At 38.5% G+C, this 16380-nt stretch overlaps 2 protein-coding genes across 6 annotated transcripts in view; both read left to right on the top strand.

Moving 5' to 3' along the window:
• Positions 1-507: 507 nt before the first annotated feature.
• The window catches only part of RANBP6 (RAN binding protein 6), a 34058-nt gene continuing 18185 nt past the window's right edge, over positions 508-16380 (top strand). Inside the window, exons 1-3 of one of the 3 annotated variants that reach the window (XR_012374768.1) lie at positions 508-676; positions 1792-1924; positions 2718-2850. Coding sequence is in view for 1 of the 3 variants with exons in the window: in XM_025887894.2 (XP_025743679.1) it covers positions 541-3858 (3318 nt within the window). In the remaining 2 variants the exon portion in view is untranslated. Of the gene's footprint in view, positions 5134-16380 lie in introns of those variants that run through there. The other 2 variants (XR_012374769.1, XM_025887894.2) reach the window with 2 other exon arrangements.
• Positions 7314-16380, top strand: part of BRD10 (bromodomain containing 10) — a 151272-nt gene continuing 142205 nt past the window's right edge. For all 3 annotated transcript variants that reach the window (XM_073880747.1, XM_073880746.1, XM_025887834.2), the window contains exon 1: positions 7314-8628. In XM_073880747.1, the coding sequence (XP_073736848.1) occupies positions 8030-8628 (599 nt within the window). In that variant the 5' untranslated portion in view covers positions 7314-8029. The remainder of the gene's footprint in view (positions 8629-16380) is intronic.

Here is a 16380-nt window from a genome sequence, read left to right as displayed (position 1 = left end):
AATCACTAAATTCTACTTCTGAAACTAATATTACACTATCTGTTAACCAACTAGAATTTAAATAAAAACTTGAAAAAATTAATAAAATGAAATTGCTCGAGGGGAAAAAAAAAACCTTTACTATAAACGGAATCATACAATATGTGGCCTTTTGTGCCTGGCTTCTTTCACCTGGCGGGTTTTCAAGATGTAATTATCGTTTAAAATTATCGGGGTAACAATAGTTTAGAAATAAAGGGTGGGAAATCATCCATACTCCCATTCTAATACATTCACTAACAGAATTTTCTTTCTTTTTCTCTCTCTGCAGGTGCTTTTATTATCGGATTGGAAAACAAATGGAAGAAGCCCCTCACCCCCACCATAACCTACCTATCCCCGGACACCCAGCTGCCCACCCCTTCCAGAGCACAGCCAAACCACCCGGCCAGCGGAGGATAAGCGGCCCCTCCCTTCCCCGCTGGCGCCTCGCTTACGTCACTGTTTCTGGGCGCAGTCCCCCTCCCTTCTTCCCGGTCGCGATTTCTTTGACATAGCGCGATGGCGGCGGCTGGGTCGGCTGGGGTACCGGCCGCTGTGTCGGGAAAGCAAGAGTTTTATCAGCTTCTGAAGAACCTGATCAATCCAAGCTGTATGGTGCGGAGACAGGCAGAGGAAATCTATGAAAATATCCCAGGTCTGTGTAAGACTACATTCCTCTTAGATGCTGTCAGAAATAGAAGAGCAGGTTATGAGGTGAGACAAATGGCTGCCGCACTGCTACGACGGCTTTTGTCTTCTGGGTTTGAGGAAGTTTATCCAAATCTGCCTTCTGGTGTTCAGAGAGACGTCAAGATTGAACTTATACTGGCTGTTAAGTTAGAAACACATGCTAGCATGAGGAAAAAACTTTGTGATATTTTTGCAGTGCTGGCCAGGAATTTGATAGATGAGGATGGCACTAACCACTGGCCCGAAGGTCTGAAGTTCCTTATTGATTCTATCTACTCTAAAAATGTAGTTCTATGGGAAGTTGCACTTCATGTTTTCTGGCACTTTCCTGGGATTTTTGGGAACCAAGAGCGGCATGATTTGGATATCATCAAACGGTTGTTGGACCAGTGCATTCAAGATCAAGAACATCCAGCAATCAGGACATTGTCTGCTAGAGCTGCAGCTGCATTTGTACTTGCTAATGAGAATAATGTTGCTCTTTTCAAAGACTTTGCAGACTTGCTTCCTGGAATCTTACAGGCTGTGAATGACTCATGCTACCAGGATGATGATTCAGTGCTAGAATCCCTTGTTGAGATTGCAGATACTGTACCTAAATATCTGGGTCCTTATTTAGAAGATACTCTGCAGTTGAGTCTGAAGTTATGTGGAGACTCTAGACTTAGTAATCTGCAACGCCAGCTGGCCCTTGAAATAATAGTGACCTTGTCTGAAACTGCAACCCCAATGTTGAAAAAACATACAAATATAATTGCACAGGCAGTTCCTCATATATTAGCAATGATGGTTGATCTACAAGATGATGAGGACTGGGTAAATGCTGATGAAATGGAAGAAGATGATTTTGACAGCAATGCAGTTGCTGCTGAGAGTGCACTAGATAGACTGGCTTGTGGGCTCGGTGGAAAACTTGTTTTACCAATGACTAAGGAGCACATCATGCAGATGCTTCAGAGCCCTGACTGGAAATATCGACATGCTGGATTAATGGCCTTATCTGCCATTGGAGAAGGATGCCATCAGCAAATGGAATCAATTCTAGATGAAACAGTTAACTCTGTTTTGCTTTTTCTTCAGGATCCTCACCCAAGAGTGAGGGCTGCAGCATGTACTACGCTTGGACAGATGGCTACAGATTTTGCACCTAACTTCCAAAAGAAATTCCATGAAACAGTGATTGCAGCTCTGTTGCGTACCATGGAAAATCAAGGTAATCAGCGTGTGCAATCACATGCGGCTTCTGCACTTATTATTTTTATTGAAGACTGCCCCAAAGCATTGCTAGTTCTGTATTTGGATAGTATGGTGAGAAATCTACATTCCATCTTGGTGATTAAACTTCAAGAGTTGATTCGGAATGGAACTAAATTGGCCTTGGAACAGCTTGTGACGACCATTGCCTCAGTTGCAGATACAATAGAAGAAAAATTTGTTCCATATTATGATATATTTATGCCATCACTAAAGCACATTGTTGAGCTTGCTGTTCAAAAGGAACTCAAGCTTCTGAAAGGAAAAACTATTGAATGCATTAGCCATGTTGGTCTTGCTGTTGGGAAGGAAAAATTTATGCAAGATGCATCAAATGTGATGCAGCTATTGTTAAAGACACAATCAGACTTAAGTAATATGGAAGATGATGACCCTCAGACATCTTACATGGTTTCGGCATGGGCTAGAATGTGTAAAATTCTTGGAAATGATTTTCAACAGTACCTTCCACTAGTTATTGAGCCTCTTATTAAGACTGCTTCAGCTAAACCTGATGTTGCTCTCTTAGACACACAAGATGTGGAAAATATGAGTGATGATGATGGATGGCAATTTGTAAATCTTGGAGACCAACAAAGTTTTGGAATTAAGACTTCAGGACTTGAAGCAAAAGCAACTGCTTGCCAGATGTTGGTTTACTATGCTAAGGAGTTAAGGGAAGGATTTGTGGAATATACAGAACAAGTTGTAAAGCTTATGGTTCCTTTATTGAAATTTTATTTCCATGACAGTGTTCGAGTGGCAGCAGCAGAGTCTATGCCTTTTCTCCTGGAATGTGCAAGAATTCATGGCCCAGAGTATCTTGCACAGATGTGGCAATTCATATGTGATCCCTTAATCAAGGCTATTGGGACTGAACCTGATACAGATGTACTCTCAGAAATAATGAATTCTTTTGCAAAGTCTATTGAAGTAATGGGAGATGGGTGCCTTACTGATGAACACTTGGAAGAACTAGGGGAAATATTGAAAGCAAAACTTGAAGGGCACTTTAAAAACCAAGAACTGAGACAGGTTAAAAGACAGGAAGAAAACTATGATCAACAGGTTGAAATGTCTCTGCAAGATGAGGATGAATGTGATGTTTATATTCTGACCAAAGTATCAGATATTTTGCACTCATTATTTAGTACTTACAAGGAAAAGATTTTACCGTGGTTTGAACAACTGCTTCCATTAATTGTAAATCTGATTTGTTCAAGTAGGCCATGGCCAGACAGACAATGGGGATTGTGCATTTTTGATGATATTATAGAGCACTGCAGTCCAACCTCATTTAAATATGTAGAATATTTTCGGTGGCCAATGCTACTAAATATGCGAGACAATAACCCTGAAGTCAGGCAAGCTGCTGCTTATGGCCTGGGTGTGATGGCACAGTTTGGTGGAGATGATTATCATTCGTTATGTTCAGAAGCTGTTCCACTGCTAGTAAAAGTTATTAAGTGTGCAAATTCCAAAACTAAAAAAAATGTCATTGCTACAGAGAACTGTATCTCAGCAGTAGGGAAGATTTTGAGGTTTAAGCCTAACTGCGTAAATGTAGATGAAGTTCTTCCACATTGGTTATCATGGCTTCCACTGCATGAGGATAAAGAGGAAGCTATTCAGACTTTGAGTTTTCTCTGTGACTTAGTTGAAAGTAAACATCCAGTTGTACTTGGTCCAAATAATTCCAATCTCCCCAAAATAATCAGTATAATTGCAGAAGGAAAAATTAATGAGACTATTAACTATGAAGATCCTTGTGCCAAACGCCTAGCTAATGTTGTGCGTCAGGTACAGACTTCTGAAGAGTTATGGTTGGAATGCATAGCCCAACTTGATGATGAGCAGCAGGAAGCTTTACAGGAGTTGTTAAATTTTGCTTGATGCACTTAATGTCACTTGAACATCTTTTACCATAAAAGTAATTCCAAATAACTATTGTGAGCATATTCCATTATAATTGAGAGAACTGTTCTTTCCCTGCCGAACAGTTAATATTTCTTCCCTATATGTTTTTCCAGTATTAGTGTTCTAGCCTTGTGTTCACCTTGCATGTTTTATCTCTTAAACACAGAACTTGGTGATAACTGTGCTTTCGTTGTCTTAGAATGTTTGTCACCTTTTCCCTAGTTGATGTGAAGTATATAAATTTTTGCTACTTGTCTGAATTATTGATGCTGGGCAAACGATATACTTGTGTCAAGATGTCATGCTGCCTATCACAAGTTGCTGAGAGCTTACAAAGGTAGGAGAACTTCCAGGACAAATATCTTTGGAATTGTGGATGAAAAATAGTGGCAAGCTTATTCCTTTTTGATAATACTGCTGGTTTCTTTGGTAATGGGAGGGATGCTGAAATTGGGAGAGAGTTTTAAGATATTGCCATGGATGTGGGGAGTTTTCATACGAACTTTTTCATGATGTCTTCTGGGGAATGGGGTGAGGCATATTCATATTCTAGTCCCCAAGGTGTCCAGCTGAGAGTTAAGAGAACTTTAAAATCTTAGCCTGATTGGTCTCTGTTTTTCAAGTTATTCAGGACTCTTAAGAACTATGGTTACTGCATAGGCTGTCCTGGTACATGTAACATTAGTAGCATGTAACACTATTACTCAGTGTTTGACAAATACTAATCAATATTTGTGGGCGTCTATTAATATTATGTGTTTGAACAGAATATTGCATTGTGTACGTATGCCATTTCCCCCCTGCAAAACAGCCCAACAAAAAGAGAAGCCCTGGTTCGAAATGGGGCTTACATAGATTTCTGTTTCAAAGAAGTTCTTAGTAGATTCTATAGTAGCACTGAAGAGTATTCTATTATGAAAATGAAAGGGAAGCAAAATTAATTTTATCTTTAAACATGAAAAATAAAACAGCATTGAGACCAATCATTTAGCAGTAGATGTGCATTTTAAGAAAACAGTTCTATAAATCTAGAGTTAATTTTATTAATTGGAAAGTTGATCTTTAATGTCAAACTTTTTGTAGGGTAGAAAAAAGCTTTCTAGTCAGCAAATCATTGATGCAAAATTTAAGAACAAATATATCTGTCGTTTCCTGGGGTTATTGTGAGTACTGTGTATGTAAAGTATTTAGCAAATATTTAAGAACAAGTAAGTGCTTAATAAATGGTACCTGTTAGTGCTGTTGTTTGTACCTCTACTGTGTTTTTTTATGGTTTAGAATTCCTTTTACATTGGAATTTCCCTGATTCACTCCCTGCCCCTTCAGAAGAACAGACCATCTAGGCTGCTGTGGACAGAGATATGAAGTTGGGATTTTAGATATGGAATTCCTATCCATTACCTGCAATGATTTATTATTAATAAGGGAAAAAAGGAAAGGACATTAAGTATGGTATAGTCACAATTTTATTTAAGATAAATAAAAATATACATGAATAAATAGAAAAATCCTACCACAAAATATTAATAGAAGTTTTCTCTGGGTGGTGAGATTAAATGGCAATTTTTCTTCTCACTAATCTATATTTTCTAATTTACCTACAACCAACATATTTCTTGTATAATAGTTTTTTTTTTTAAGTTTAAGGACCCAATCATACTTTTGTAATAGCTAAGATCACATTCATCTTGGCCTCTCCTTGACCTATAGCTGATGTTCCTTCAACTCATACCTATTTATCTTAATATCCCTTCTAGAAGCCCTTGGTCAAATTTCTAGCAATTCCCTACACTCTTGTTCACGAGGAACTGGAAATTCTGCCAGATGACTTGGAATTAGGCACCATAGAGAATTTTGAAGTATGACAGACCTAGATTTGAATTTTGGCAAACTGCTTTCTTAACCTAAGCATCAAGTTTCTACATCTGTAAAATAAGCGTAATAATACCTAGGATTTTTGTGAGAATTAAAGGAAATAATATAAAGTGCTTGGTGGCACAGGGTTCAATAAATGCAGTCTATATTATCAGAGAGTCATGAAATAGGGTTGGTGGCTAAAAATGAAGAGGGGATATTTGCTGTTAGAGGGTAGGTCCAGATTCTTGGGCTTTGTCAAAGGAAATGAGGGATGTCCAGTTAGACACATTTTTCCTTGCCAGTTGCTGAAATTAGACTGGTTCCTGGCTTTGTTCCTGTGAGGTACATCTAAGGGATCTGAGGAGAAAGAGAATGCTGTAAATGCCTAATAAATTACAATGTCTGGTGAGAGGAGACCTTGAAAACTGGATAATGGATGTGTATGTGGGAGTGTCAATACTCAAGTGTTCCCATTTAACTATTACCTAATATTGCTATTTAACTTACTGCCCCTTACAAGCTTTGAAGTTTTGACTTTTATCAGTGCTCTAAAGGTTCACCATAATCAAGAATTAAATATCCCAACCATTTGGTTAGATGGCTTGTACTTTTAAAATGCTTGATTTCTAGGACGATAATTGCAGGTTTCAAGCTAGAACATTCTGTGTTAAGTAGAAAGATATGTGCATCTTTCTTGTAGGACATGAGAAAATAATAATTCCTGCTTTATGGAACCATCAGCTCCTTTCTCCCCACTTACTTTAAGCAATAATTAAAGTGAACGAGTCCACTTATTAGACATTCTTTAAACAGTAATTTTTAAATGTGTAGTGACATTTTGAGGCTAACAACTATTCAATGCTTTTCAGCTTAGACTTGAATTATTTGAAGATTGTTTTTAATCCCAAGGATTTTTAATAAGGTTCCATTCCCTTTATTTGTTCTTAGCAGATCTCAAGAACCGAGGTGGCAATATGTTAATTTTAACGCATGAGACTACTTAAAATAGGAATTGATCTTAAGAACCGGGGACCGGAGTTTTAGAAATTTGAGTTCTACAAATTAACATTTTCTTTTGCATGTGAACGTATGTTTCAGTTGGTTGAGTCCTTGAACCTCCTTTCTAAACTTTTCAAAATTGTAGTTTTATATTAAAAATCCGGCAGTCACAAAGGGGAAGGAAGGTGGGTGCAGAGAACATAAAATTTATAACAGGAAGGATCTACATTTTGTGCCTTCTCACTATTCATTTAACAATAATGAGGGTTATTTAGCAAGCTCCTTCAGAATTAATCTTAGTTTTGAGGGCTAATTTGGGTCTCGCAAAAAAAAAGAACCTCCCGTAAACGCTTTTAAAAGCTCTTCGGCCTCTTTGGCATTGGCGAGTACAGCTGCGCAGGCGCCTTACTTCCGTCTCCACTCCGCCCTTTAACAGCCATTTACAAGCTGATGACATCATTGAGCCGCGCAACCTACCAGGCCTCGGGGCCCGTGGCGGAGCCAAAGTCGGCTTTCGTAGCTGAGCGGAACGCAAAAGGGTGGGTGGGGCTGTCCTACTACGCATGCGCACCGTGGATGGCGACGGTGTCTTTCTTTGCCTCTTTCCACAGCTCGCCTCAGCCTGGGGGTAGCTTGAGTGCCCTCCCCCTTCTCTCCCTGCCCTTCCCCTTCCTCTCCCCGCCCCCGGCCCAGCGGGACTTCTAACTGACAGTTGTCGCCGGGCCCGTCCGCGCGCCGCCTCCTCCTGCCCCGGTACCCCCGCAGGTAGAGAGGGGCGGGAGCGGGTGTGAGGGAGAGGAGGAGCCCCAGACGCCGCAGCCCACTGCTGCGGCCCCATCTGGGGCGGCAAGAGAGGAATCCCTACTTCCTTTTCGCCCCCTCCCAGCACCCCAACAGCCGGCCCGGAGGGGGTGGGGCGCCGAGGCCGCGACAGCCAGGCCTGGCCTGGCCCGTGAAGAGCCGGCAGTCAGGCGGCCGGGCGGCCGGGCGGGGCGCGGAGGGGTGAGGCAAAGGAGGGCCTGGCGCGCGCCGCCGCCGGGGGGAGGGGAGAGGAGGGCACCTAAGCTCTCCTCTTCTCTCCCCCCTCCCTCGCGAGCCATGTAACCCCGCCCCGCCGGCTGCGAGCTCGAGACCCCCGCGCGTAGCGAGCGGAGCGGGCGGCTGAGAGTGAAGCCTGATGCGGCCGGCGCTGCGCGGCACGGCCGAGCCCTGAGGAAGCGGCCCGCGCTGACGCGTCTCCCTGCCCCTCGAGCAGCCGCTCCCCACGGCCCAACCTGATCCGGCCGGGGCCATGAGCGTGCCCGAGACGCCGGGGGAGATGGAGCCGGCCGGGGAGGAGGAGTGGCAGCCACCGGCGCCCGAGGAAGAGGACGACGAGGAAGAGATGGCAGCGGCGGTCCCGGCCTCAGGGCCGGCCCAAGGGAGGAGTTCCTCCTCGCGGGAAGATGAGGACTACCAGGAGGAGGAGGAGGAGGAACAGGAGATGGTGGTCGGGGGCGGAGGCTGCAAGGAGCAGGAGCTGACCTATGAGCTGCAGCAGGGCTACCGCATCCTCGGCGAGTTCCTGCAGGAGAAGCACCGGGGCCTCACCGCCCCCTTCCTGCAGCCCTTGGGGGGCGTTGCCACCGGGGAGGATGAAGTGGCCGAGGGGCCGCGCAGCGGGGGCCGGGGCGGTCGCGGCCTCCCGCTACAGCTTGGGCAGGGCATGTGTCTGCTGAAGATGGAGGAGAAGTTCGCCAGCGGCCAGTATGGGGGCATAACCGAGTTCGTGGCGGACTTCAGGTTGATGCTGGAGACGTGTTACCGCCTGCATGGGGTGGACCACTGGATTTCCAAACAGGGCCAGAAGCTGGAGATGATGCTGGAGCAAAAGTTGGCGCTTCTTTCTCGGTAAGTGAACTCCGTCCCCTGTGGGACTGATGGAGTGACACAAACAGCCTCGCACGTGTCCGAAGATGGGTTGGGCCAGGGGCCGGGGGACGTAGCTGATAGGTGCTGAGTTGGTGCTGGAGAACTCGGGGAGGAGGAGCAGCCCTGCATGGGGGCCCGCAAAGGTGTGGGCAACCAGGTGAAAAGCTGAAGGGGAGCTGAGTCCTGAGCGCGAAGAACAGGTAAAGTTTGTAGATAAAAAGTAAAATGATGCCCATGGGAAGAATTACGGGGATAGGGTAGAAGAAGTTTTAGCGGGATAGAAGATAGACCACAACTTTTAGACAGTTTTAACATGACATTAAAAAAAAATTTTAGGATGAAATATCGTTAGAAAAATGTGTTTGGCTCATGTGAAAAGGTGGTCGTTTCAAACCAAAAAAAATTATCGTTTCACTATCCATGTTGGCCATCGTAAATTTATGGATTGTTTTTAAATGATTAATAATTACTCTGGCATGTTCCTGATCTTTTCTGAGATCTCAGCTTTGTGTGAGCTGACTGAATTTTTGCAATAATAGTGGATGCATCAACACAAAATTTTTAAAACGTTTAGACATTTGTGTTTTATTCTAGAAATCATAGTCAATTCGGATGGCGTTGTGCTTTTGGTATACTATACCCATATACTCAGAGTCAGTTATTTTTCTTTAGTGAGAGGAAGTAATGTAACACAAGAGTTACTAAAATAAACGGATTTATAATCATATATTTTATGTGAGCCAAATTAATTTCTCAAGTGAAATTCTTTAGGAATAGAAAAATAATTGAATGTTGGAAATGGTAGTTGAAGTGGAATACTAGTTTGATTTTTTTTAAGAGCTGAGTGAACTTGAACAAGTCACTTTACCTTTTTGGCTTCGTTTCCTCATCTGTAAAATGAGGATAGTAATAGTACCTCTTGGTGTTACCGTAGGATTAAATGAGTTAATAAATGTAAAGTCAACAGTGTCGGTTCCGTAGTTAGTCTGACATAAATTATAACCATTACAGTATTAGTAATAGTTGAATAAAATTAATATTTTCCTCATATCTGAAATTGGGCATTATACTAAGTACTTTTATGAATAGCTCCTGAGAAGTTTTAAGTTTTGCTCCTTGATTTATAATGGTAATTTAAAAATAATGTGTCCACTGGCTTCCCATTTATTTTCAAGACTACCAGTGACTTCTTTCACTGAAAACAGTAGTTAACATAGAGCTTGACTCATTAGGGGGCTCTATTTAAGGAATAGAATCTTCCTTAGAAGATTCCTTCTTGAATCTTTCATAAAGTAGAATTATTTTGTAATAGTTATTCACAGGTTTACTTTTAATACTTTATTTAGTGATATTTTACTTGTGTAGTGTGTTTATTATTCTTGTCTCCACAGAGTCATTATAGTTGACTCATAAAAAACAATCCATTCACATGTCATTATTTTTAAGCAGTAAAATATACTCCAAATTGATGTCACAGGGTTTTAGATCTGGAAGGCACCATAGAATTCATCTAGTCCAAGCATCCAGTTTTATAGATGTGGAAATAGGGATTTAGAATGGGATTAGAGAATGGTTGCCTGAAAGTGCTAAGGAGTATAGTGTTGGTTTGGATGAATTACAGGTGTTTTCAGAAGCATTATGTGTATAAGAAATACTTCTTGAATCCTACAAAAAAGCAGGGAGATTATTTCTGTTTTTCATAAAGTTAATTTCTGAATGCTTTAGAATGATTCCTGGTGGCTAATGCTCAGAATACTGTATTCCCATATGATCTAATAGCATCCATACTTAGAAATTAAACTTAAAACATTCTGTTGTTTATAAACATAATAATGTATTTCTGATATTCTTAGCTGAAGAAAGATAGTCTTGCATTTTACTAGCAAAAAATAATATGATAGTCTCAGGTAAAGTTTTGAGTCCCTTGCTTTTATTGTATTTGATGTATGTAAACATTTTGTAAATAATAGGTTTGCCAGATCACACTTGCAGGTACTAGGAATTCATTTCTTTTTCTGCAATAGCCTAAAATCTAAGTTATTACTAAATAAATACTTTGCGCATAACTTTCAGAAAAGCGTTGGTTATAACTGTTTGGTATACAGTTAAGATACATAGAGATACATGTTCCAGAACAATATTCCACAGACTGGCCACATGAGTATGATTTTCTGCAGTTGACTCAAATACCTTATTTATAAATACGTAGTATGTGGTATTTTAGTAATAAAAAAAATCACCTAGATATAATTTTTCTTTTGTTTTATATATATTTGTAATATATTAAATTAATTCTTAGTTTTAGATTATTGTAAAGAGAACTTTACGGCTGCTCCAATACTCCTGAGCTTTTATAAGTATTTTATGAGCAAGAAATGAGGTACATTAGAGAAGATGCCACATTATCATAGAGTAGCCCAATGGCATTAGTACCTTGGACTGTGGACACAGTGTTTAATTTGAATATCAGTCCAGTCATTTGTACTATGAGAGTGTTAGGCTAGATTAGTTGATTGTACAAATATGTGAGTATCTGCCAAAGTTAGACATTCAAATCCCTGAGATCAAAAAATAAGTCCACTACCTCTAAGTGGTTTATAGTTGAGTAGGGAAACAGAAACTTAAAAAGATAATGATTCTATAGTGGACATATAAACAGGTACAAGGGTAATTTAAGAGGGAGACCTAAGTCTGAAGGTGGGGGGATTGTAAGTGAAAGGAGGAAATGAGAAGGGGTAAAGAGATTAGGTAGAAGGTATCATAAAGAAGTTTATACTTGAACTTGATTATTGAAGGAATTGAAGATTGCTGCTGGATATTTTTTGGAGGTTTTGCTCAATTCCAGTGAATGCAAGGTATGAAACAGCATAGTGTTTCAGGGAACTACAGGTACTTCTGTATGGCTACAGTGTGGTCTCCAGAGTAGTGTTTGCACCATGGCAGGTATGCAGGATGGTTGATTGGGGTGAGGGAAGAAAATATTACAACTTCAATACTCTTTTTTTTTTTTAATTCTTTATAAATCTCTGTTTTTGGTTTGCTTTTTGTGGTGTATACAATAGCATTACATATATAAAATCTATGAATTTATAAATATAATTTTATTGTATATAAATATATAATAGCAATAAATAGTAATATGTTTTATATGTAAAATAGTTGTGGTAGAACTATGACTAAGACTTAGAACTAACATATCTATTATCAAAGTTATATTTTAGAAGGGATCTCACTCATTTATTTGAAGCAACTGAGAAATAGCAGTTAGCATTAGAAATATGGAGAAGATCATCTAAGTGAAAAGGAATAAAAAATAAGTTATGTGCAGAGTTGTAGAAACTGTCAAATATGAATAAGAATTTTTGACTCCACATTTTAAATAATGTTGTATTTGAAAGCTTTTAAATTTTAAAATATTGTTGAAAGCTTTGAGAATATTGCTTTGAAGCCAGAAAATGGCTTTTCATAGTTTAAAAGATTGTAACTGTCAAAGAGTTATCACCTGTGACCCCAACAGAGCTGAACTTAAAGTTTTAAGTTTAGCCATTTAAAATAATGTTTTGGCAAAACAAACAAGCAAAGGAAAAAAAGAGACAAACCAAGAAAGACTCTTAACCATATAGAATAAACTGATAGTTACTAGAGGATAGGGAGGTGGAGGGGAATGGGTTAAATAGGTGATGGAGATTAAAAAGTATACTTAAGATTAGTACTAAGCAATGTAGAATTGTTGAATCATTATATTGTACATCTGATCCTAATAGAATACTGTATGTTAACTATACTGGAATTAAAATAAAAAACTTAATAAAAAATGTTTTGGTGAAAATCATCTGTAACATTTCCTTGTTAAAATTATTTTTGATTTCTGAACTAACATGCTGTTAAAGGTACATGTAATGGTCTTAAAAAAATGCTTTCTTAAAATATAGCTGAAGGTTATTTAGTTTTGTGATTACTTTTTGGCAGAATGTCTTTCTTGGGGATGGGAGTACAACAGCATCATCATGAAGCCTAAAAAATGTAAAAACACTAGTGGCTTCCAAGTACAAGTACTGAAATACAAATAAATTTTATAGACCAATTTTAATCACTTCCTAAGTTAAATTTTGAATTTTTTTGACTTATTTCCAGTTAAGATCAAAATCCAGAAATTAATTGGGAATTTATACAGAATGCTTCTTTCTCCCTAGTACTCTGACTTCCCCCACGTCTACTGGATTCTGTAATTCTATCTTCTTAATGTAAATCTTTAAAAATTGGGGACCTTTGGGGTGCCTGGGTGGCCCAGTTGTTAAGCGGCTGCCTTCGGCTCAGGTCATGGTCCCAGGGTCCTGGGATCGAGCTCCGCCAGGGAGCCTGCTTCTCCCTCTCCCACTCCCCCTGCTTGTGTTCCCTCTCTCGCCGTGTCTCTCTCTGTCAAATAAATAAATAAAATCTTTAAAAAAATAAAATAAAAATAACCTCTTGTTCAGAACTATAGAATGTTAGACCTTGATACTCCATGTAGTTCTATTTATTATAGTTGCCATTCTAAGAAAATAGTTCTGTTAAAGAAGAGTCATAAAATGTTTGGGTGCACTGATGAAAGAATGAAGGATTTCAATTAAGACATTTATTGAGCACCTGCTTTGTGTTAAGATGTATTTATAATAAAAGGTTAAATATGTTAAAACTGATTCTCTAACTTGTGCCATTGTCAGACATCTGGAAGTCATGGTACTATTTGCAGAACATTGAGAAATACTGATAAATTCTGTTTAATTATATCATATGATTTTTTTGTTGGGGGTCCAAAAGGCTTAAAACAAATTGTGGGAGGAAACCCTTAATTGAAGAGATTCTATCTAGTACATTAGTTTTTTTTCTTCTACAAATAGGGAGAACATAATCACTTTTGGATTTTTGATGATACATCTTGGTTCACTCATGAAATAACTGTTTCAAGGGTGTATAGTTTGAAGACTACTGTGATGAGCTTTATTATAGAGTGTTAGGGGAATGCACAGGAGGGATAACTACTGGGGAAGTGGGAAGCTATGATTGAAAAATATTAGATTTTATTCTAGGTCATAGTTTCGGAGGGTGGGTAGCATATTGATTTGTGGAATTGAGTTCATTAAACAATTATTTGCCTATTCTATGATAGTAGGTGGTAGGTAAAGACCTGTAGATACAGTGATAAACATGACTTCATCTCTTACTTCAAGGTAGTAGGTAAATTGAAGTGAACAACTGAAGGTATGGAGGTAGGAGAGTACAGAATATTGCAGAGGAATTGTTTATACTCAGTGGATGGAGTATAGGAGGATGAGGGCTTATAGTGTCAGATAAGTCTAGAAAGATAGGCTGGGGTAATTAAGGAGGACCTAGAGTGCTTGCTAAGGAATTTAGAATGTAAGCAGTGTAGGTCCATTACAGGTTTTAGCTAAGGGAGTGACATGATTTTACTAGTATTTTGAGGGTTGAAGGCTCAAATGGAAAGGGATGAAGAAAGGAAACTAGTTAAAAGGTTATTGAGTTAATCCATCATGAGATGATAAGTAATAGGAATGAAAAAGCGGATGAGGATATAAAAGAGGTAGATTCAGGAGGTAAAAGTGGTCAAATGGCAAGCTCTTGGATGTGGTGTATGAAGGAGAGGATGATGTACAAAATGAACTTGAGCCCAGGTGATGGTGATGCTTAGAGAACATGAGGCATTCATTTGAAGATATGCAACTGAGAATTATTAGAAGGCTGCCGAAAGAGCTCAGCAGTGTGACTAGGGTTAAATTAGAGATGTTTAATTAGGAATTAATCTGTAGAAGGATGATGGTTGAAGAAATGGGAATGAGATTGCTGAGGACAGAGTCTAGTGAAAATACAAGAGGATCAAAGGCAGAACTTTGTGTGAGGATTGACTGTCTTCAAACTGGAAAGACAAAACATTAAAGATGATTAAAATCTGTATAATGTATGCTAAAAGCTGAAATAATTAAGGAGAGGCAATTAATAAAACTGAAAAGAGTTCAGTCTGGAATAAGTAAAAGGTATTATATGGAATATAGTAAATTACTTTATTAATAAAGTATTAAAGTATAAAGTAAAAAGTATTAAGAAAACTTTTAGGAGATTTTGTTCCACTTGTTAATTTGAGAATGATTTAGATTTAATACAGGAAAAATATCCTAATAGATTCAAATATGTTTTACCTTATTGCCTATTTCTCATTGTATTTATTTGTGCCCTTATATTTATTTTTATTTCTAAGGAAAAAAACTAGAGCGGGGGCATGTTTCAGAGAGATTGGGTCCCTTCCATAGTTGAATTTTAACTTTCAGATCATTTCTAGGCTATCTTCATAAAATTAGAGATGCCCAATAGCCGTTTTCATTTCCAAGGAACTTGCATAGTAATATGAATCTTTAAAATACTTGAGGCTCTTCTATTAATTGGGAAAGACTAATAAAAAACGCAGTGCTAGTATTATCTATCACCATGCCCTTTGTTTTATCATCTTCACTTGGGACCTGTGAGTGTTCCAGAATTAATTGTGCTTAAAAGTTAGTATATTAAGTATGTTCACTTTGAAAAAAGACTTAGAACACCAACAAAGTGTTAATAGTGGTTATTGCTAAGTAGCAAGATTCTGGGTATTTTTCATTTTCTTCTTTTAACTTTTCTGTATGTCCTAGATTTTTTAAAATAAACATATTATTTTCTGGTTAAAAAAGATTTTATTTAAAGGAAATTAGTATTTATGATTTTGAATAAACTGTATAGGTAAGAAATTGTATTAAAAATTTGTATCACCAAAGTTGTAAGATAGTATATTCAGGTAAATTGTCATAACGGTAGTGGAACTGTGGGTGTTTTTAATTTTCCCTTCCTCCTAATTTCTTTTGTTACAATGACCATAAATTACTGTTGTTATTTTTGTGATACCATTCAAAATATAAAATATATAGATTTTGTAGGTGCACTTTTAAGGACTTGGAATAATTAATGGTAAGAACTCATCCCAACATTTTATATTTAAAGCTTTGAGTACAGCCATCTATCTGAAAATAACTTCACAAAAATAACTCTTCTGATAGCTCTTTTATATTTCTTTAAGTGTTTTAATATGTCTGGAAATTAATACTTGTTCATTTCTGTGTAGGCATCCTATTATAAGATAAAAAGATAAGAATACAACTGAGATAAACCAGTTTAAGGTAAAACTGCTTGATTATAAACCTCTTGCTACAATTTTGTAAGTACTTTACTAATACTGCTCTTCTGTGAGTACTTTACTGATAATTGATTTTATGTTTATAAACTGCTTTTCAATTTCAGTCTTAACAAATATACTAAGGAACCCTAAAATTCTGCTAACTGTATACTTCCCGGTGAATTCAGGGGCTTTTCTCATGTTTGTTCTAAAAATAAGAACAGAGGCCACTTCATTTGCTTTGAAGGATAGAAACAGACCATCTGAAAAACTTACTACATAGAAATGTTTTCCCATAGAAACAGTTATAAATGTAGATGGTTTCCATGTTAGCCTATAAGCTTAATTTTTTATTCTTATTTTATTTATTTGTTTATTTTAAAGATTTTATTTATTTATTTGACAGAGAGAGACACAGCGAGAGAGAGGGAACACAAGCAGAGGGAGTGGGAGAGGGAGAAGCAGGCTTCCTGCGGAGCAGGGAGCCCGATGTGGGGCTCAATCCCAGGACCCTGGGATCATGACCTGAGCAGAAG

Source organism: Callorhinus ursinus, unplaced genomic scaffold (genome assembly GCF_003265705.2).
Source record: "Callorhinus ursinus isolate GAN/ISIS: 27379988/994484 unplaced genomic scaffold, GSC_fseal_2.0 scaffold39, whole genome shotgun sequence".
NCBI lineage: Eukaryota > Metazoa > Chordata > Mammalia > Carnivora > Otariidae > Callorhinus > Callorhinus ursinus.
The sequence above is the reverse complement of the archived record's forward strand: the minus strand, read 5'-3'. Positions and strand labels throughout refer to the sequence as shown.